At 41.8% G+C, this 22,557-nt stretch overlaps 3 protein-coding genes across 8 annotated transcripts in view; 2 read left to right on the top strand and 1 right to left on the bottom strand.

Moving 5' to 3' along the window:
* camsap2a (calmodulin regulated spectrin-associated protein family, member 2a) overlaps positions 1–8,506 on the bottom strand; it is a 44,607-nt gene extending 36,101 nt beyond the window's left edge. For all 4 annotated transcript variants that reach the window (XM_014333177.2, XM_005920907.3, XM_014333178.2 and 1 more), the window contains exons 1-2: positions 7,881–8,506; positions 4,819–5,078 (exon numbers count right to left, since the gene is read on the bottom strand). In XM_014333177.2, the coding sequence (XP_014188663.1) occupies positions 4,819–5,078; positions 7,881–8,019 (399 nt within the window). In that variant the 5' untranslated portion in view covers positions 8,020–8,506. The remainder of the gene's footprint in view (positions 1–4,818; positions 5,079–7,880) is intronic.
* A 385-nt stretch (positions 8,507–8,891) lies between these two features.
* On the top strand, positions 8,892–15,041 carry ddx59 (DEAD (Asp-Glu-Ala-Asp) box polypeptide 59). 3 transcript variants are annotated; one of them, XM_005920909.3, is made up of 8 exons: positions 8,892–8,973; positions 9,224–10,067; positions 10,422–10,604; positions 10,724–10,813; positions 11,027–11,278; positions 13,723–13,875; positions 14,455–14,583; positions 14,682–15,041. In XM_005920909.3, exons 2-8 carry the CDS (start codon positions 9,237–9,239, stop codon positions 14,940–14,942), a joined length of 1,899 nt encoding a protein of 632 aa, XP_005920971.1. In that variant the 5' UTR covers positions 8,892–8,973; positions 9,224–9,236; the 3' UTR covers positions 14,943–15,041. The 3 variants fall into 3 exon arrangements, with proteins under 3 accessions (XP_005920971.1, XP_005920972.1, XP_005920973.1); XM_005920910.3 differs by having other exon boundaries at positions 8,920–8,987; XM_005920911.3 differs by lacking the exon at positions 8,892–8,973 and adding an exon at positions 9,005–9,112.
* A 106-nt stretch (positions 15,042–15,147) lies between these two features.
* The window catches only part of kif14 (kinesin family member 14), an 18,196-nt gene continuing 10,786 nt past the window's right edge, over positions 15,148–22,557 (top strand). The window contains exons 1-17 of the mRNA XM_005920913.2: positions 15,148–16,876; positions 17,033–17,287; positions 17,412–17,499; positions 17,597–17,695; positions 17,820–17,872; positions 17,971–18,001; positions 18,187–18,294; positions 18,430–18,546; positions 18,769–18,887; positions 18,984–19,156; positions 20,089–20,236; positions 21,021–21,084; positions 21,252–21,436; positions 21,613–21,715; positions 21,868–22,025; positions 22,119–22,266; position 22,557. The exon at position 22,557 is cut by the window's right edge and continues 146 nt beyond it. Of these exons, the coding sequence (XP_005920975.1) occupies positions 15,879–16,876; positions 17,033–17,287; positions 17,412–17,499; positions 17,597–17,695; positions 17,820–17,872; positions 17,971–18,001; positions 18,187–18,294; positions 18,430–18,546; positions 18,769–18,887; positions 18,984–19,156; positions 20,089–20,236; positions 21,021–21,084; positions 21,252–21,436; positions 21,613–21,715; positions 21,868–22,025; positions 22,119–22,266; position 22,557 (2,848 nt within the window). The 5' untranslated portion in view covers positions 15,148–15,878. The remainder of the gene's footprint in view (positions 16,877–17,032; positions 17,288–17,411; positions 17,500–17,596; positions 17,696–17,819; positions 17,873–17,970; positions 18,002–18,186; positions 18,295–18,429; positions 18,547–18,768; positions 18,888–18,983; positions 19,157–20,088; positions 20,237–21,020; positions 21,085–21,251; positions 21,437–21,612; positions 21,716–21,867; positions 22,026–22,118; positions 22,267–22,556) is intronic.

The raw sequence follows: 22,557 nt of genomic DNA, 5'->3' as shown, positions 1-22,557 counted from the left end.
GCGTCTCTCCTGGAGTCCATCTCCTCTACTATAACAGCCACTACACACACACAGAGCACACAGCTGCACATACAAGTTCATATCGCAAATAACGACATATGCAGCATAAGCTCCCCCACTCTTGCGCCCACCTACACACAAACGCAACACCCGGCCAACTGGTGTGTAACCATGGAAACGGAGTGCCTGCCCAATAGGAGGAGTGATGGAGGCAGCAAAGGAGAGGGAGAATAACAGGAGGAAGTGCACGCTCCTCCATCCATCCATGGTATATATATGTCTTGATGAATCAGTCTGTCACAGTAAAACTAATATTTGGTACACACAGTGTGTATATGGCTGTTGCAATCATTTTTCATCACTCCAAGCTGACGAAAATCCAACTGGGATGGAAATGTACTTAAAATGGTTGATATGGTGTCCATGTGCAGGCCTTTCATCAGTAGCAGCTTTATTTAAATAAATAAAGTATTAATGTAGGACAAGTCCTATCATACAGACCAGCAATAAAAACAGTTGTATTATCAGCTGCTAGAGGGAACTGTTGTCCTGCAGAGGTAATGCACGTATGACACAGTTATGTTTCTTGATGCTTCAAAGCTAGCATGTTGCAAGATGACATTCCTCGTCCAGTTTGTTCCAGACCAAATGGGCTCAAATTAAGAAGCTTGAATATAATGTGAAAGTCTAACTTGTGCAATAAATGTGTTATATAATTGGCAGGCAGCTAAACAGAGGGCCAGAACTAGGTTGAATGTAATTAAGTTCGCATACATGTAACGAGCACAGCTGCCAATAAGGTAAACCTCTGAAAGAATATGACTATAGTGACTATAACCCTGTTTTTGTTTTATGGTTCGTCTTATATACAGTCACAGAGACACATAAAGCCAGTAAATAACCCAGAAAAAAGCACGTGGTGCTTCTGACTACCAGCATTCAGAGCATACAGTTCACAAAATAAACGCATTATCATCTAATATATAATGAAAATCTCATAGCGGCATCATGAACTATTTACTGCTGCTTTATTAAATTAAATAGTTATGACATCCACTGTTCAGTTGTGAGATTTTTTAAAGAAACATACATATTCTTGGAATCTATTGTTTCCAATTACTATACTGTAACTAGGGTGTTCTGCATGTCATCACAAAATTCAGAAGTCAATCTCTTAAATCTGACTTTAATCTTATAAATCTCTCTTAAATCTCACAAGTCTGATTTAAATCTTATTTTGACTTTAATCTCAAAAGTCTGAATTTAATCTTAAAAGTCTAAGCTTCATAGCTTCATAACATGACTCAAAAAGTCATGACCCCAAATTATAGACTTTTACTGGCTTTAATCCTCTTCCGTAGGTTACACACACACACACAGAGTTTGTCCTTTGGCTACATTCTCACCCCAGCCAATATAATTTAATTTCACCATGGCAACAGAGTGACTTTCTCCAGGATTAATTTTTCAAGTGAAGACACTGCTTGATATTTGATAAGGATTATCTGTTGATTATTGTCTCAAACTTCCTTTTTTGTCACATGCCACATGTACAGTGAAACAACACAAACATGATATTCCTGCTGCAGTACACACCTTTGTGTTTTAAATAAATCCTCCATCATTCCAGAGGACTCACTCAAAGAAGGCCACTGCACTTCCACAAATGAGCACAAGCCTAGCAATTAAAGCTTTTCTCAGCAGGTAATTGTGTTCGCTGTAGTGCTGCATGGGAGCGACAATGTTTAACGCTAACAATATTTCAGTATTGCCCACCTTGACATCCCTCTTTATTCTTTGAGAGCACTACAGGTGGGGAGAGTCAGCGATACAGAATGTGTGTAGGCGACCGAGTGGGAGGAAACTGCGATTTGGATTTTGCATCTTCCCGTGTAGAAATGTGTCACATGGCAGAAGAGAGAAGGCTGAGTGGGCAGAATAGTGGCAGAAACGAGAGGGACAGAAAAATACGACTATAAAGCAACGTCGGGTCGGCAACCTAACGAAATGTCAGCAGTGTGCTCGGTCCTGACACGTGTCAGACAAGACGTCAGCAGCATCTGATTCTGTAGCTGCCTGACCTACTAAAGCTGCCTTCAACATCCTCTAAAGTTGCTTATTCTGAATATTCTTATTCTTCATGCAAACTGCTGAGTCAAAAAAGATGCTAAGCCAAAATGCCACGAAGCATTATTTAACGACACTGCTGGTGCTCTTATCCCGAGCAGCTTACATATACAGCTGCAGGCAGGTGCTCGGTCTCTGCTTCTGGAGTAAAAGCAGTGATGTTTTTCTTTCACTAAAACTTCTCAACACAGCAAACCACCTTGTCTGATTCTTCCAGAAGAAATGCCTTTTTCTCTATCACATGAGTTCACGTCAGACACCTAACAGCCAAGGTAGACACTCAAACAGTCTCTTAATAATTAATAAAGCTCTTCTTGAGCTGCAGTGTGCAGCCAGCTGATCAATATTAATACTGTCTCGCAGTGCTTATCAAACTGCAATCATTCCACTAGTGAAAACACTTGCTAGGTTTGGGTCAGGTTGCTGCCCCAGCAGAGTGTTCATGAAGACAATGCACTAGCTGTCAGTTCAGTGGATTATTATTTATTCTCACATCAACGTAATTCAGACAATGCACAGATTTTGTACACTTTGTGTGAGTTACATAGAATCTGTCTGCACTGGATGTTTAGATTGTTTGTCGACTTGTTGGGTAACATTTATAAAACTGAGAAAAATCACATCTTCGTGTCTCATTTAATGTCCAGTCTTGGAAATACCAAGGATTTAATGACAACTTTTAACAGACAAAGACCAATGGTGGTGCAGACAAAGAGCCAAGAACAAAGCAACGGGATACAGCAAAACAGGAGGTGGGAGGAATAAGGAGCAAGGAAAAAGACAAGTGAACATAGAGAGGGAAGTGATTGGATTTAATGGGAATGATTAAAAAAGGGGAAAGATTTGGAAATAAAGTAAAAGAGGGGATTTGAAAGTGTCAGGAAGGTAACTAGGGAGTAAGGAAAAAGCACAGAAAGAAAGAAGATAAGAAGAGATGATTAAAACAGAAGAAAAAGGCCAGGACAGAGCATGGAAAAGGAAAGTAATTTCACACTCTTCTAACAGCTCATTTTCACATTCACAAAAACCTGCTCTGTCACACAAACACAAATCCTGACACCCTCTAGCACAACATTCAGCCATGAACCGCAGTGAATTACAATCAAATAAAGAATCCTTGCATTGGGGCAATTGTGGCTCAAGAGTTGGCAGTTCGTCTTGTAACCGGAAGGTTGCCGGTTTGAGCCCCGGCTCGGACAGTCTCAGTCGTTGTGTCCTTGGGCAAGACACTTCACCTACCGCCCACTGGTGTTGGCCAGAGGGGCCGATGGCGCGATATGGCAGCCTCACTTCTGTCAGTCTGTCCCAGGGCAGCTGTGGCTACAACCGTAGCTGCCTTCACCAGTGAGTGAATGAATAGTGGAATTGTAAAGCACTTTGGGTGCCTTGAAAAGTGTTATATAAATGCAATCCATCATCATTATTATTATTATTAGTGAGACTAGCCAAATAACATTCACACGTGCAACATTTCCCTTACCTTTAAAAACCCATTAAAATTTAAACCTGGGAGAAATGGTTGCACTGAAACACTTGTTGTAATCTGGAAACTAAGTGCTTTAAACGTAACCGCAAACAAAACTTAAATAACTTTTACATTAGCATTGGAGGGAAATTAAAACCAGCAAGACTCTACAAGCAGACTGCAGGCATACTGTGTGCTAATTGTGTTGCAATTGCAAATTCACTGAAGCAATAAAGCCTCCTATTGGGATTTTGCCCCAAAATAATGAGGATACCTCAATCTCGCGCAGTATGCTTCCTGCAAAGTCATCTCATCTCTGACACTGACAGTCTGAGAGGAGCTGCGAGTGTACAGTAAATCCCACCCTACAGCATGCTTTCATGAAGAAAATACCAACCTGCACAGAGCAGTAAAAGACTTGAGGTGTGAATCGGCTTGAGAAATGACAAATTCAAGACAAAAATCTGTATGAGAGATGTGTGTAAGTGACACTCTTCATCTTGTTGTTTTCTCTTGTTACACTTTGGTCGTCTTGCATTGTTATTCTAATGCAATGTGTAGAAGCTGTTGGTGTCCAGCTATAGTCCATTAAGAGACTATGTGATTTCCACAAAGTAGTTTAATCACAGTTTAGTATGAGCCAAACTGTATATATATGAACATGAATAAGAACTACTGTGGTTTGTCATGTTTACCTGAATTACCATAGAGAAATGTTTTACAAATAATGGGAGGAAAAAATGTCCTGATCAGTAAGCACATAAGTTTAAATAAGGGAATACATTTAGTACCTTAGCAAACAATATTAAACTTGGCTTGATCAAGCTAATAAGTAAAATGCATTTATTTACTCTAATATTCTAAAGGAACAGCATACTCTATGGAAACCATGAAATGTGAATATACGATGTAGCTGGGAGAGAAAAAGCTGCAGGGTGATCTTGTATTTGAGTGCATGAAGGCGTAAAAATATGCGTTTCTGCACCTCGACAGACCAGAATGTCTGCTTAAGTAAAGTTTCAGCAACAGCAAGATCAAATAATCGGAAGAGGAAGGAGACTGTATGCGTGACAGATGTCTGAGTTACTGAGAAAGCAAAGCAAAGGTTTACTACCAGTGTATTACCACCAACAGCTGGGTGCACGCCTAATACATTACTAAATTCACGCACATAAGAAAGAATCTTTACTGTGTACAGTTTATCAGCTTTCACACAGCTCCCCTACCATTTGCAGAGGCCTCTTTCGCAGGTCTCTCTCAGTGACCAGTCTCTCCTGGTCGGTGACGTACAGACCGCGTTGAGCTAGCGCCTGGATGACAGCATCGTGACCCAGCAGCGGCTTGGCAGCGTCACTCTTTAGGATAAGGCTGCCAGCCCTGCAGTAGAGGTCTGCAGATAGCAGGAGGCTGGCCACAGGAGGCTTCAGGTGCTCCTGCTCATACTGGTCTGTGTAGAAAGGGTCCTTCAAATCTGCTGGGATGCTGTCTGATAGAGCAGAGGAAGCAGAATCAGCTGACAAGCAGAGATTAATAGCAACATGGCGCCAAATCATTTAAATAACAATTTATGAATCAATTCATATTAGACATTAAAATGCTGGCAAACATCAGCATGTTTCTAAATTGCTTGCCTTGCCACATCATTGAGGATCATATACGAGAAGGTAAACAAGTATATAATTAAAAGCGCTGATGTAAACAGAGGAAAAAAGATGAAAGCATTCTGGAGCATTAGTTTTCTACCTTTCTAATGAATAGTCATTTAAATTTTCTAATACGATTTAAAAAAATAGGATAAACTCAGATGAGCTAATATCAAGTTTGGGCCGTGTTATTCTAAATCTGTCTTCACTGAGGATTTTTCCCTCTGTGGACAGATTGTCTAGCAATACTTTGGCACAACTACTTGTTTTCGTTGCCATGCTTTGACAATAACATCACATGGATATGTGTGGATAGACCTTGGCGTTGCTATAGCAACTGCAGGATGAACGGTAACCTGATCGATTCATCGAGTGTGTATCTCTGCAGCTTCCAGCTCCCTGGGAACACCCTTCTCACTGCCTGCCTCATCAAAGAGAAAGGCTGCACGTGAGGGTGTGTGCATGTGTGTTCATTACCTCAGGCAAGTCCACTGCACGGGGGATAGCGTACAAATAATTTGAGCAATTCTGGCCCACACCTTTCTATCAAGTGTTTTCACAAATCCACGTCTGGGAACATAAAGTATGTTATGCACAGTTGTTAGTAAAGCTACTGCAAACCCTTCTTTCCCTGGTGCAGATTAAGGAAGCCATGATTAAGCGTTTTCAAATGAGACTATTTGAAAACATTAAATTATGTCTGCAAGCAAAACAGACGCAGGGCTCGTCCCTGTCTCCTTGGCACGGAGAATGGATCTTAATTAGGATAAAAGCCTGTGTGTGTGTGTGTGTGTGTGTGTGCGAGTGGTGATCCACACACTGACAGCTTTATGCTGCCCATCCTCCAGCACATGCACACGGAGGTCAATGAATCACCTGCTTTGACTGACCGCTATCAGCAAGGTCATCTGTACACCTTGTTATTACAGAACAGAATCGCAGGCAGAAGTAGCAACTATCCAGGTTACAGGGTTTCCTGTCAGCACTATATTCATATTAAGGATCCTAACAAACAACAAAAAATACACTGTCTTTATATTAACCCCCCGCACCGCCTTCATCATCCACAGGGAGAGGTCAGAGGTCAGGCTGAGCTCACTGAACACCACCTCTGGAGTTGCTTAGGAGACGATTTTTTATGTTATCTTTCAACATTTTGTGTTCCTGGTTTATATTCTGTAATGCTCCTAATCGTTTTAAGGACAAAGAAAACGTTGAGCATGATAAAGTCGGTTTTATCTTTTAATATTTCATTAGCTTGGTAGTATTTGAGCTTTTACTCATGCAGACTCACAATCTTCCATTCAGTCATTGTTACAACTTAATACTTTAAACAAGGACATCTGGAAAAACGTCTTGTTAAGTGAATACAGAGGGAATTACACTCATTGTCTGTCAGCCTCTGGTTTTTACCTGGTATTAAATGGCGCTGCTGTTCTGAGTTCTGAATCAGGACACTGTAAATGTTGGGGGATAGCATTTGACAGCGACTCCTGACAGCAGATGATCTGCTGTACAGCTCACATCTCGCATGTACTCGACTGCATATTCTTGATGTACTCTCGCCTCAATCTAATGAGGCGGATGCATGTAAAGCTTTCACAGCAGCGTAGGCTGGGATCTGGAGATGATTTCGCTCCCTTTCTCTTTCTTGCCCTTCCCCTCCCTCTCTGGGGGGCTGTATTTTTGGAATCAGCCCATTTCATTCAGTTCTGACTGAAAATACACAAGAGAATCAGCAAGGGATCTCATGTTTGCTGAGATATAAGCAACACAGAAACAAGGAATGACGCTCTCAAATAAACTGAGACGATGTGTATGTATCAGGAATATAATACAATAACAACAAAAAAAGAGATAAAGATGAACGAGTTGATAAAATGGGAAAAGGATAGCACAGAAGGATCTTGCACTGCATTTATTAAGACACATTTGCAGTTACTGCTTGGATCCTTTTTATAAAATTGAAAAAACACCTTTTCCCGCTGTTGTTCATTTTACCTCGTGCATCCAAAAAAGATGTGGATACTCCACCAAAACAGATGTTTGTGCTGTAGTTTTCTATTATAGATGCTCAAATGCAAGCCACATAATCACACTGATTTGCCACTTTATTATCACTGCATTGCTGGATATGCATCCATGCATCCCCTATATCAGTTATAGTATTTAATGCTAACTCCACTGAAACTGTGGGATTACATCCACTTCGTTAGGTGTCACAGGATGTCATGCCATACTTACTTTGCAGTTCTGACATGGATGCAGCACCCTGGAGGTGACATCATTTGAAACAGGTACTTTGATATCTCTATAAGTATTCTCCATTAAATACCCCCCACCCACCCCATTGATTAGGGACCACAGGAAGTGTTTTTTTAAACCTTTCTTTCGTTTGGTATAACACGTATTGCTTTCCTCATAAGAAATGAATGCAAACGATGGCAGTTTCCATGTGAACCAGCCCATATGGGAATTGACTGATAATAAATCATAAATCTCCATTACACATTTGTTGCTTTGGGTTTATTTGGATTCTGACAAGCATGCATTAAAAACAAACAATCAAAAGAAAAGCATTAAAATCATAAACAGACTCGTGCTGCGTCCGGTTAACTGTTGCAGTGGTGCGGTGATGAACCTACCTGTCCCGTATGCTTTGGCCACCAACCATGTGAGGCTGCAACACATTTTGGCTCGGGAGAAGTCATAGTGCTCAAAAGACTTTATTGCAGGAGCAACGAACGTCTTCTTAACATCCCTGACGTCCTGAACTTCACCCATATTTCACCCCTTGATTGTTCCCTCAAACCCTACGAAGCGAAAGCATCCCGGTACTGGAATGTGGTGGAAAACTATAAACAGCTGGAAACTGAAGAGATGGTCTGTCTTTCCGCAGATTATTCACAGATATTCCAGTAATAAAATTATCTTGGGGCTAGGTTTGTTTTGTTTTTTTCGGTCTCGTTCACACAATAGGTCGCTACTCCTGGTGTTTTTCATCCATTCTGTTTTCTACCAGTTGAAAGGCTCTCCGTCTGAACAAGCTAGGTTTCCTTGAAAATCAGAGAGGAGGGAAAAATGCTCGTCGACTGGAATGAAAACAACAATATTCCCATTATTTGAGTTGTTTGGCAGCAGACGGCTTCTTCCTTTCATGGCCATGTGTCATTGTATGAATAACCTGTGTGTTTTGCATTCGGTCCTCTATTCGGTGCCGTGATGCGGTTTTCCTGCCGCACTGAGGCTTTCTCTAGCTCTGCACGTTTTGTTGTCCAACGCGCATGTGTGAACGGTGCTTTCAAACTCCACTGGGAATTTTAACACTTTTATCTTAATTCTTTGGAATCAACCGCCCACAAACATATTGTACCGCAATATGGTCGGTAAAACGGCATTAACTTGCTACACTGCAAAATGTCCAACCCGGATTCGTTTAATGGGCTGCATTTTTATTACTTTTACTCATACTCTGTTACCCTGAACGCACCCTTAATGTAAAATATGACATATTAAAAAAATGAAATGAATAAGAAGAGGTCAGTATACAAAGATACACATTTTTAAAACGTCATGTTTTAAATACAATTTTGCTAAAGACAGCGATGTAAATAACAGGGGGGGGGGGAGCGACTCAGCTCTACGAACTACAATTCCCAACGTGCAAAGGAAGTAATGTTGCGGCATCAGTGTGCGTCGGGAACTGTTTGCGACTGTCGGAGGATTTGACGCGAAGAGGTAATGTTGTTTTTGTAAGTAACAACCAAATGGTGGCTCAGAAGTGTAATTTCAAAATACTCAAAAACTTGGTTTCTTCGCAGCAGGAGTTATTTAAAATTTTTATTTGGAAAAAGTCAACTTGGCCCTTTTAAAAAAAGTGAGCTATGGAGGTTCTTCATACTCAATTTATTTGCAGCTGCTGCCATAACATGCCACCTAAATCTTTTGGCGTAACTGAGCGTTTACATCTGCTTTGTTGTGGTTACAGGTAGTATTTAAACATGTTTCTGCCACGAGCCCTGAAGGTGAAGAGACCTGCCGAGGGATCGGCTCAAGTTGTGGTTAAGAAAAGCAAAGTTGTTCAAGAGGAGGATAGCAAAAGTAGCTCCGAGACACCTGCTCAGAGCGAGGAAGCATGTGAAGACACCCAAACACGAGATGCGACAATACACGCAGCTGCAGAGAGCTTAGCGCCTGAAGATGGACACAGCTCCCTCTCAGATGACAGTGATGATGATGATGAGGAGGAGGAGGAGGAACCAGTGAAATCATTTAAAAAGAACCAGAGATGGCCTGGGCCAGGAGAACCTGTCTGTGTGATGTGTGGTCGCTATGGAGAGTACATCTGTGATGCTACAGATAATGATGTTTGCAGTCTCGAATGCAAAGCCAGCCATTTAGTGCAAATGGGCATGGGGACTGGAGCAGATGCATTTATGCAAAAGGACCAAAATAGACATGAAAGGACTGTTCAAAGTCAACAGCCAGCTGCTGACCCTGGTAGGGTGGTTGAAAGTGAACCAGGCTACTCCTATAGGGAAGATCGGTTCATATCAGGCCTAACAGAGGAGCAAGTGCAACGAATTAAACAGGAGCTGGGCATAGAAACCCAGGGGAGAGATGTCGCAAGACCTGTTGTTGAATTTGAGCACTGCAGCTTCCCTCCCACATTAAGTGGTAACCTGAAAAAGGCGGGGTATGACACACCTACCCCAGTCCAGATGCAGATGGTCCCTGTTGGCCTCACAGGCAGAGATGTGATTGCGAGCGCTGACACAGGATCGGGGAAGACTGTAGCCTTTCTGCTGCCAGTGGTCGTGAGGGCACTCGAGGTACAGTATTGAAGCTAATATGCCACATGCAAATGCCATCAAGTTAAATTATATTTGAAGAGGCAGACATTTCTACAGCCTGGATAAATAGCACCACAGCCCAGATCTAAATATGTAAATCTGGACTGAATCTGCTTTTGTATCAAGCATTTGCCCTCCTGAGCTACCCCTTAGGAAGACACTAGACTCCAGTATCTGACAGAAAAGCTGCTCCGTAGCTGCCAGTGACCTCTGCAGATAAAAGAGTCGAATTGAATAAATGTATTCTCAAAAAGACACAAACAATTTTACATTTAAAAATTCACAAATGCTCTCTTGGTGACATGCAGTGTGCAACATTGCTTCTGCTTTCAGAAATCAGCACACAGTGTGGGCAGCCCTGTGGCTTTGATCCTGACCCCCACCAGGGAGTTGGCCATTCAGATAGAGAGACAGGCCAAGGAGCTTGTGATGGGACTCCCCAATATGAGAACTGCCCTGCTGGTCGGAGGCATGCCGCTTCCCCCACAGCTCCACCGCCTGAAGAGCAGCATCAAAGTACAGATTCCGTTTTGTTTTGTTTTTCTTAAACAATAATTTCCTCCTGCTGCAGTCAAAGCTTGAGGCTGTACATTTGTCCCATGCCATGGTTTTGTTCATTTCTCAATCTCCTTTAGATTGTCATCGCTACTCCTGGGCGGCTCATTGAAATCTTGAAGCAGAAAGAGCTGAAGCTTGACAAAGTGAATGTTGTGGTGGTTGACGAGGTAGGACAAACATATTGAAATTCACAATTGACAAAAACTGTGCACTTTAAGACAAAGTAATTCAGTTCAATTCAATTTATATAGCTTTAAGGATTAGTAATGTAAAAGTTGTGTCTTTTAGAACAAACAACATAATGACAGCTTTTGAAAGTATTCATCATTCAAATCAGTTTTGAGAGTCCTGCAACATGAAAGTTGTGCTGCATCCTGTAGGTGGACACTATGTTGAAGATGGGCTTCCAGCAGCAGGTTCTGGAGGTTCTTGAGCAAGTCCCAGAAGAACATCAGACTCTTCTGGCGTCGGCCACCATCCCCACCGGGACGGAGGAGCTGGCTGCCCGGTTGGTCCGTGACCCTGTACGTATCACTATTGGGGAGAAGAACCAGCCGTGCGCCAACGTCCGACAGATCCTGCTTTGGGTAGAGGAACCTTCCAAAAAGAAGAAGCTGTTTGAGATTCTCAACGTAGGTCATAGATTAGATGCTTTTCAATCTTAACTTTGAGTTTTTAGATTAAAAATCATGAAGTCTTAAAAGGTTTATTATAAGTGGAGTATTTCTGGACACACCTCCACTGCCAGCATATGGTTTCTTTTACTGGTCAGTAGATATTTTTAGTTTTTGAATTCAAAAAAGGTCTAATTGGTCATTGCACTCAAAGAAAGTACTTTAGAAGAAAAACACAAAGTTTTTCATTAGATCAGTTTTAGGTTACAGTTCATTTACTGCTCAGTCTTGACACGCACTGATACCAGCTTGGTATTTTAACAGCTGGCTATTGTTGGTGGGAATATTATAAAGTCCAATAAAGAACCAGCCTCCCCTTCTGCCATATTTAGACTGCCACTGTGGACACTCTGGCCTCTATCTGAAGGAAACGGGTGGGCACAGAGCCACGGCACCATTCCAGGAATCCCAGCAATAGTTTACACTGTTTATATAAAACAGAAATGGTCGACTTTAATTAACTTGAAGTAGAAAAGTGCTCTTAGGTCGTAGTTTGAGTAACATAAGACTCTTTTCTTATAACTCAGTAACTCATAGTGTAAAGCTATTGTCTCACGAGTGGTGAGTGAATTGTGGAATTGCAGAGGTACAAAACTGGGCTTTGGACAAGACACAACAAGAAAACCAACTATCTGGAGTGGACATGACTCAAAAACTAATCAAAGCAGTTGCTTCATATATTGCAGGTCTTACAGCATAGTAGAGCAGGGCGATATGGCCAAAAATATTTATCACAATATATATTTGAAAATTTGCGATAACGATATAACTGACGATATAATTGATGCGAGACAAAATACAACTCCACAACATTACTAGCGCAAAAAGACAACCTTCCATTTATTTTCACTTAAACAAGAAGCTGGTTTTTATGTACATTAAAGCTTTGTAAAAATTTAACAGTGCAAATGCAAATTCCTTGCTGAAAGTTTAACCAAAAGGTATTTCCAGTAGAAATGGGCTGACATATCCTGAGCATAACCATGTATAATATCCACTGAAGTTAAAAAGAGGTGCTTTGCAACATTAAACTGCAGTGTGCAGTACATATTTTTCGGACCATAAGGTGCACAGAATTATAAGGCACATTAAGCGAAACAAAGCAGTCAGATAAATCAAACTTTATTAAACTCATTCTTCTTGCTTCCTCCACTTCTGTACCTTTGATTCATAAATGTTGAATTCTCTGGCAGCTGCTCTATTCCCATGTTGTTGCAGTATATTAATAACTAACCTTGTATTGTGGATGGATTATCTCAGTTGTTCTCCTGACTGAAGTTTGGTCCGTTTACAGCATCCTGCCATGCGATTGCATTTGTCTCTAACCATGAGGAACCTTCACTAACTTTTATAAGTGGAAAAGTGTTAGTGTTCGTCCTCCAGCTTCACTGTTTATGTTATGCTAACATAGCTGTGTCGCTAGCAATCACATAGCACATCATTATATACCAGCTAGCCCAACTTCAGTAACCCTACAAACGTCACTGCTGTTTAGTTTTCTGTCTTCATTTATGTTGGAAGTGATAGCAGAGCTGTACGTTTGAATTTTTTCAGAAATCTCTCAGTCAGAACATGCTATATCATGCTTAGGTAACTAGCGAAACTAGCGAGCTAACGTCCGCTAGCTTCCTGCTAACTTCTAACTCCGTTAAATGTAATACATTTTGTTTTCATGGATGCCTGGAAGTTAAACTTCATAGATACACTTGGTAAAGCAGCAACGCTGATCGTTTTATTAAAGATGAAAGAATTTAGAGATTTTTTAACTCTCAGTGATGCTGCAGTGTTTGACCTGAAAAAGACGGAGTTTAGGACCCAGATTACTCCCAGATTTAAGAGCATCCTAGTCCGACAAATACAATAACGACGGCGGCTTGCATGTTCTGCAAAAAAATGTGCTTTGTCGTGTATCTGACGGACAAACACCAAACCAGTTCCACATCACTGAAGTTGCACCATTTTTACAAACCAATTCTGGTTCATCTGTTTCACTCAACAATTGGCCATGTGTGTATGAAAACAAAGGCACTGCGCATGCGCGTTTTACTCATATTCTATCGCGATATTTCATTTTCCTATCGTTGCCTAACATTATACCGGTATTACCGTGAACGGTATATGGCCCAGCCCTACAGCATAGTGCATAATAGTTGGCTCAAGATTACAGAATGTTCTCCTAAAGAACAGTGAAATTAAGAAGGTATGATTGGGAGTATGCATTTCTTCCTTCCTGTCTTGTCAAGTTACAGTTACCTGTTGGAGTGCTGGAACGTATCCAGATATGTAGATGCCTCTACAGGCACATAGTATACATAATGTATTAGTTGTATAGCTTTTTTGGCAATATTTTTGTATAGAAAATATGTAAAATGTTAAAAAAAATTTATTTTGTCACTTTTCAGGATGGTAAGCTGTACCAGCCTCCAGTGGTAGTGTTTGTAGAGAGTAAACTCGGCGCTGATCTGCTCTGCGAGGCAGTCGCTAAGGTGACGGGCCTCACTGCCGTGGCAATCCACTCTGACAAGAGCCAGTGGGAGCGCAACCGCATCCTCCGGGTGAGACCAGTGGGAAAACATGCACAGGGAAGAAAAACCAAACAATGCTTCCATGTTTGGTGTCCTAAAGTGTTTAACTTCAACAGCACAGACAGATACCCACAGCTGAGGCTTTCCCCAGGGATCCAGCTTTAGTCTGCATGTCCAATGCAAAGAGACACAATGCAGAAAAAAACACTGTTTTTCCATTTACGTGCTTTTCTTCTTAAATACTGACAATTTTTTTCTTTTCCAAGATCACAACTTCTATAGGTGAACAGGTGACTAAAAAGGTGTGACTTTATTGAAACAGTTAGACAAGGCCTGAAATAATCCAGAATAAATCTAAATTATTAGGAGTCAAAATGATTTATAATCCCAGAGTCCCACTTTTAGAGTATGTAATTTTACTGGCTGATTGTATCAGACATAAATATGCTGAATTATTTTATGGACACCTTGCTTTGTTATCTGCTGTGTGTAAAATATAATTATGGGAACAACATGCTAATAAAAACAGGCTTGCCAATAAATGCAGTTCATTATTAATGTCTGCTGTATGTGGTACATACAGACTTCTAATTGTGGTTTTCTCTTCAGGGTCTTCTGGATGGTGACTTTGAGGTAGTGATCAGTACAGGTGTTCTGGGCAGAGGGCTGGACCTGGTCAATGTCAGACTGGTGGTTAACTTTGATATGCCAAACACAATGGATGAGTATGTCCACCAGGTTAGTCAGCACTGCTTAGTATCACTTTGATGTAGTTTCATTAGGAAAACCTTTCAATTACAACAGCTAATCTAATATTACCTTTTTTTCCCATCTAGGTGGGAAGAGCAGGTCGGCTGGGACACAGAGGAACAGCCATCACTCTTCTCAACAACAACAACAAACGGCTGTTCATGGAGGTGGTGAGTCGAGTCAAACCCACTGGCTCCATTTTGCCCCCTCAGCTCTTAAACTCACCGCACCTCCATGAACAGCAAAGGAGAGAAAAGCAGAGAAACAAGAAGGACCACGAGGATTCACTGGTTACCACAAATAACCTCCTGGACATCATAAAGAAACATGACCGTCGCAAGAAGTAGCAACTTCTTCCAATCTTTCATGGAATGGTGCTTATTTATTGAGTAACCTGTAAATGTTTAGTTTGTATATTTCGTTTATAAATAAATGTGTTTTCTGTATCTGTTTTTTTTTTTAGATCTGTGTTTTGTATGATTAATGCAAAGTGACTTAATCAAAAAGCTCCACACAATCTTCCACATTTTTCCGGGCTTGGAACTGGCACTAGTGGCACACGGTGATAGAGGAGTATGAAAGGGGCACTGAAAGAAGAATAAGAATCCTCATTAATCCAGACTTGAACTAAGGTCCAGATGCTTTTGAGCAAGGCACTGAACGCACCCTGCCATTTGTACAAACTTTAATCAGTCTGATTTTATTCTCATATATTATTCCAACTAAAAGGTAAGTTTTTCTCAAAGTTTCTCTGGATGTTTTATTTATATCTCACTGTCTTCCGCAGTAGATGTTAGGGAGTTTGAGACATTTCGTTTATTTTAACGGTAAAGGACTAAATTTAGATGGGAACTTATGACTAGCACATTTTTTCCACTGGTACGCAATCTCAGAGATGACTATGGTTCACAGTTTACTTATTGTGGCTCGGTATTGTGCTGCCATCTAGCGGTATCATAAAGTGCCTACAGGTCGCGACCATGACGTGACGTAGCACTTTCAGAGAATCCAGCCAATCAGCTGCCAGTGACGGTGACGATTTGAAATTGAAGCGGGTAGAGGCGGAAGCGAGCAGGAGAACATAAACAAAAGAAGTTTTTTTTTTCGCAAGTGCAAGTAATAATTTATTCGAATGGATTTTTATTTTCCTTTAACTAACATATGGAGTCATACTTACGTCCAATTTACGTGGTTTTTAAATGTAGTTGTTCGTGTAAAGTGCATCTGCCGTTAACTCGCCTGTCTCGTAATTACACCGTTTAGGTTTCTAACAGTCCACAGCCATGTCGATATTTAGCGTACAAGGGCGGAAACACACCACGTATTACGACAATCTGCTGTCAACATCAACGTCCAGGACACCCGGCCGAGAGCGAAAGATAGCCGACACGACGCTGGGCAAAAGTGTGACCGCATCAGGGGAGTCTGCATGTGAAGACAGCAGGTCATCAGATAAAAGCCGTCCGGTGAACAGGACGTATGTCGTCTCTGCCCTATCAAAGAGTGGCAGCGGGCAGCAGACCCCTTACCGAGCCCGGCTCACCCTACAAAGACGGTCAAAGAGGAAGACCGGGGCAGAAACGGCTGAACAAACGATGACAGACAGCAGCCAAAGCACCACAGCAGCTCCGGAGAAGAGACTGACTCTGCAGCGCAGGACCAGGACTCCCTCCATGGACAAGAGCGGACGTGGGCAGCCTGGTGGCCTGCAGTCAACGCCCAAAGTTCTCGGTGAACCAAACGGGAGGACACCTGGTTTATTCAGGTCAATGAGCTTAAGAGAAACTGCGACTCATGTGCAAACACAAGGGAGGTTTGCGCAGAACAAAACCTCCTCTTCTTCATCTTCAAGTAGAAACACAGACGAGACCCATACCTTTAAAACGCCGACCAGAAAGACCCCGTTTGAGAGAATCGCTGCCAAACGAGACGTGTTTGAGAGACTGGCAGGGAAAGAAGCTCCCAAGCCAGTGTTGGTCAAATCTGCCAGTTTGGAAAGGCCCAAACCCCGAGCACAGCAAGCCGAAAACACTAAACCCTTCCCGGCTCCTCGGATCAGCAAGACGACCTCAGGTGTGCGAAGACCTGACACGACGCTGCAGGTGATAAAGACAAAGACCTCGAACCAAAAGGGAGACGTGACCCAGGTCAGGACATCCGATCCTGCTCCTCCTGAACAGATCCTGCCCAGTACCAGTGAGGGTCTGAAGCAGCAGGACTTACTAAAAATGGAAAACAGTGCTGTTACGGTGGCTGTGCGTGTCCGCCCCTTCAGTGCCAGGTTAGTGTTTAACTGCTGGGTGACTGAGAAGCAGGCCCCCCTGTCAGTATATTAAAGTCTGGTTCTGGAATCTGTGTATAAAACACTGGCATGCTACTTGTTTAAAGAAAGACAAACAACACATTTCTTGAAGTTTTGTGTTCTGCTCTATTACAGGGAGAAAGCTGAGAAGTCCTCACAGGTCATCTTCATGAATGGCCAGGAGACTGTGGTCCAGCATCCAGAGTCCAGACAGAGCTACTCCTTCACCTACGACTTCTCTTTCTGCTCAGTGGATGCCAGTGACTCCAACTTTGCCTGCCAGCAGACCGTGTATGAGACGCTGGCCAAACCTCTGCTGCTGAGGGCCTTTGAAGGATTTAACACCTGCTTGTTTGCCTATGGCCAGACAGGTTCTGGTAAATCATACACGTGAGTGGACTCACTTTTCATTTACATCAGTGTTCTCACTTATGTGGTCATGTGTTTTGTTTTGTTTTTTTACTTTTGTACTGTAATCTGTCACTTTGATGTGTTAAGACTGATTGTTTTGCAGGATGATGGGTTTTGAGGAGGAGGTAGGGGTGATCCCAAAATTCTGCCATGAGCTTTTTTCTAAACTGGCCTCAATAAAAAGTGAAGAGGTAAGCTCTCTCTTTGTTTTTTTACATTTCTATTCCAATTTCATTTTTATCTGAAAAATAATTAAATGATCTGTTTTGGGTCCCTTTTGAATCTCAGGTCAAATGTCATGTAGAGATGAGCTACTTTGAAGTGTACAATGAGAAGATCCATGACCTGCTGGTGACCAGAGAAGAACCAAACCAGAGGACGATGCCCGTGAGTAGTTTGCTGTTTAGTGACACTCATCCCTGCCACATGTTTTTATTGCTAACTTGCCACTGTGGTTGACTTACCACGGGGGGGAAAATGTAGAAAACCTTTGTTTGGATTTATTTTCCAGCTGAGGGTGAGAGAGCATCCAGTCCACGGGCCTTATGTCGCTGAGCTCTCAGCGTAAGAAAATCTCGTCTTTCTCTCTTTATTCGCTGAAAGCTTGAACATTCTTGGATGGTACCTTTTTCAGAATTGCTCAGCTTGCTGTTTCTTCACAGGAATGTGGTGCGCTCTTACAATGATGTTCAGGTAAGATGAACCAGTTGTCTTTTTATTAGTGGGTGCTTTCAAGAACAAGCTAGGTCTTCAGTGTCAAGCAGACAAAAAGCCTGTTAACCGAATCTGAAAGGCTTGTCATGGAAATGAATATCTTCAAGTGAGATTTCACACAGAGAATCAATAATAATTTAAAGTACTTTTTTCTTCTTCTTTAGGGCTGGCTGGAGCTCGGCAATAAGCAGAGAGCCACAGCAGCCACAGGAATGAATGACAAGAGCTCCAGATCTCACTCTGTCTTCACCTTGGTCATGACCCAGACTAAGGTACTGTCTTCAATGTGTATTTACACCTCTTTTCCCTCTTTGAGTTTTTATGTAAAAAAATACGTTAGCACGGGGGAGCGGATGAATCGTGCTTACATTAAGTGCCTGTGAGTCCATTTGTGTTTGTGTGTGCAGACTGAGCTTGTGGAAGGCGAGGAACATGACCACAGTATCACCAGCAGGATCAACTTGATCGATCTGGCAGGCAGCGAACGCTGCCACTCTGCCCAGACCAGTGGAGACCGACTCAGGGTGAGCACATGTTAACTACCATCTGTGGTTAAGTCATTAAGCAGTTAATCATTGCTTGTTGGAGATTGGAGATGGAGACTTTTAGGTGAACCACGGTATATAATTTTATCATTCACAAATCAGAGTACAGTCCCTTGTCTCAGAAGGCTCTGGTTTCTTTGCATTGTTGGCCTGTTCATTAATTTTTCTATGCTTATTTTATTCAAAACTATGTCTTTATAGGAGGGCGCCAGCATCAACAAATCACTGCTGACGCTCGGAAAGGTCATCTCTGCCTTATCAGAACAAGCGCTGACCAAGAAGAAAGTCTTCATACCGTACAGAGACTCTGTCCTTACATGGTGAGGGAACAGTGTGCTTGTGCACAATTTCTTTATTTGTATTTGTTTGTTTGTCAGCAATCACAGTGACGGTTCTCCTCTAATTGTCACCTGCAGGCTGTTGAAGGAGAGCCTCGGCGGTAACTCTAAGACGGCCATGATCGCTACGCTGAGCCCGGCGGGCAGCAACGTGGAGGAGAGCCTGAGCACTCTACGCTATGCCCAGCAAGCCCGCACAATCATAAATGTGGCCAAGGTCAATGAGGACACCAATGCCAAGCTCATCAGAGGTCAGACATCCATAACGTACTTAAAAATTTGTATACTGTAGACAAAAGGTATCTATTTATAAGCCTTATGTCTAAAGCAGGGTTTCAGGCACACTTACTGTGTTGGTTTGACATGTGAGCCTGGACAAATCCTTGGTCCAAACTTGGTATAAACTAAAAAAAGAGAGGGAGGGAAAATCATTTTTATATGAGAGATTCTTTTTCCTTTTTTCCCCTCTAGTTCTTTGTAAACCTGAACATCTGCCTTTCAACACACAAAGCCACACCTGTATTTCCTTTTTTACAACCAAAACCACAGAGTAGCTTCACAGGTGTAGTCAGTATTTTTGGACTGTAAGAACTCTCTCTCACACACACACATATAAATATTTTCATGTCTGTCCTTCAGCTCCTCCTTCATCAGCCTTTTTCCTCTCTCTCTTTTGTTCATCCCTGTGTTTTTCTTTATATGTGAACGTGTTCCTGTTAGGCACTCGCTCCCGATCGCTTTCGCTCTCCTCCTTTACCACTCACCCTCCCGTCTGTCGGCCCGTTTATTCATCACCAGCTCTTGCGCTATCCAGTTGAAATTAAAGCCTGGCCCTAACCTTGCCTCCAGGCCATATTTATGCACTGTCAGTTGCACATGGTGGCTAACTGTCATGCAAGTATTATTTTTCATAAGATGATAGCGCTGCTGTTTGACGTTTTTAGCACTAAGGGGAGCTCTTGCTGTGGATTTCATTCACGATGCCTGTCAGCGGGAGATGCTCAAAGTGAATGTGACTCAGACAGACAAACCAGTCAACTTCAGTGAGGGACAGTATCGAGCAGTTCGCTGACCAAATCTGAATATTCCTCTCTAAAGTGGCATCATATCTGCACATTTACATAATCTTGCTGCAACAGTTTTCTCAGTAGGAAACAATCTGGATGAATTTTGTGTGTTTCAGAGCTAAAGGCAGAGGTGGAGAAGCTGCGAGCAGCCCAGATGAGCTCCCAGGGCGTCGAACCAGAGAGAGTGAGGCTCTTCCAGCAGGAGATCTCCACCTTGAAGAATAAACTCTGTCAGCAAGAGAGGGAAATGATTGAGGCCAATCGGTCAGCATTACTGCTATAATCCTACTGAATCCTCAAATCAACAGTTCTTTTTGCAGTGGAGGGGGTCAAATGAAAGCTAGTTTTAAAGTTATTCTTCACACTCACACAAAGTAATAGTATATTTACAGTGATCTATATGTTTCTGTGTATTTGCGCAGTCTTGATACATACAGTTTGTTATTGAGTTCTAATAACAGAAAGATTAAATTCTTTCCAGTGTATATTTTTATTAGGCTAAAACATTCAACGTTCTGATATTAGAAATAAAAATCAGACATTTTTAGCATGACAAAGATGTTAAGTAGAGCCCAACTAATATAGAAATTTTAAATAAAATATTTGTTATGTGTGGTTATTTAGATATTATGACAATGCTCTTTCAATATAATTAGGATTTATTATCACAGGAAGTTGTGCGCTACTCATTTATCAGAATCAGAAATACTTTATTAATCCTGAAGGAAATGATGGAAATTATGCTCTGCTTTGATCAGCTGGTTATTTTTGCTGCTTTCTAAACACTTGTGTTCTCAAGTGGAAAGCTGCAGAGTGCCCTCTGGTGGATGAACTAAGCAACGTCAACCCTCTTAACTTGGTTGAAGGGTGTTTCTCCCATCTCTTCTTTAAAACCTTTTTATTTATCGGCCATTATAAATGCTGATATCAATATATGACTTGGGGTTTACTTAGCAGTGGGTAATGTTAGTGGTAGAATTTGTTCTTATGTCATTTTTGCTTTTGGTTATAAATATTTATTTATTTATTTTTTTCAAATTTTCGGCAGGGCGTGGAGGGAGAAACTTGAGCAAGCAGAAATTCGCAAGCGTGAAGAGACCAAAGAGTTGCAGGTAATTTCTTTTTTCGGTGTAACCTTCATTTTATTAGTCTACTCTCTCTATCATCCTGCACCCACCATGCTTGTGTTCAAACACTAATGTTGTTAAAGAAGAAGCTGAAAGCAAAGGAGATGAACCCCCCCCCCCCTCTATGAATAATTTTTGGTCTGTGTGATCAGAAAGCAGGAGTGACCTTCAAAGTGGACAACCGTCTTCCCAACCTCGTGAATCTGAATGAGGACCCTCAGCTGTCCGAGATGCTTCTCTACATGATCAAAGAGGGTCGCACCACGGTGGGCAAGCTCAATTCCAACTCTAGCCACGATATCCAGTTGACTGGCGCCCTCATTGCTGACCAGCACTGGTAAGACCAACTCCTCAGAGAGGGGGTGAAAACAGTAGCATATTGTTCAGTCAGGTGGAATACCTGCATCAAGATGGATATAACCAAGGAATATGTAGCCCTACGAAGATATTTGGCCACTTTCTTTGCATTTCACCTAAAATAGTTTATATTTTCTTTATATATTTTTTTTCCAGTGTTATATCCAACATACACGATACTGTCAGCATCATTCCGATGGAAAACGCCAAGACTTTTGTTAATGGGAAACTCATCTCTGAATCCACAGTCCTACACCATGTAAGTAAAGCAGCAAGTTCTAACTTTTTTGTCCGTCTATCAGTTCATTTTGTTACTCACTGTAAATCAAACAGAACGGTCTGTCCACGCAAGGCCCAAAGCGTTTCATAAATGATTTCTCTCTGGATCTGTGTCTCTTGTCCTGCTTCTAGGGCGACAGGGTGATTCTTGGAGGAGATCACTACTTCCGTTTTAATCACCCAGCAGAGGTGCAGTCTGGGAAGAGAGCGTCATGCTGGACAGGCGAAGGCGACGGTCATAAAGATTTCGAATTTGCTAAAAACGAGCTCCTTGCAGCTCAAAGAGCGCTGTGAGTGGAGGGAAAATCGGCCAGACTGAGGCTTTTCTGTAAAATGTTATTCCATACTAACAAAATCTGAATTCCCATTTTTGTGTTTCTCAGGCTTGAGGCAGAAATTGAAGAAGCCCATCTTAAAGCAAAGCAGGAGATGATGCAAGGAATCCAGATGGCAAAAGAAGTGGCTCAGAAAGAGCTTTCTGACCAGAAGGTGCTCTATGAAGAAAAGATCCGAGCCTTGGAGAGAGAGCTGGTATACGAGACTTTCTCTTCTTCTTTTCTTTTTTTTAAATCTAGAAATAGGCCAGTTGGATGATATCATCAGTCATTTATTATTGTAACCCTGTATTAGATTATTGACAGTCTGTAATTTTCATTTACTGTAATATTGTAAACTAAAACCTCAAATTGAAATTGCTAGGTGTATTTTCTTAACACTTGTGCATTTTTAAAGAACCTTTAAGCATAGTAGAGTTTTGCACGCTCTCATACCCTGTCAGATTATGCAAACTACAGATAAATGCCAGCATTTCGTTCCTTCAGA

Source organism: Haplochromis burtoni, unplaced genomic scaffold (assembly GCF_018398535.1).
Source record: "Haplochromis burtoni strain Fernald_Lab_line unplaced genomic scaffold, NCSU_Asbu1 Contig_5, whole genome shotgun sequence".
Lineage (NCBI taxonomy): Eukaryota > Metazoa > Chordata > Actinopteri > Cichliformes > Cichlidae > Haplochromis > Haplochromis burtoni.
Note: the sequence above shows the minus strand (reverse complement) of the source record. Positions and strands in the feature narration are given on the sequence as shown.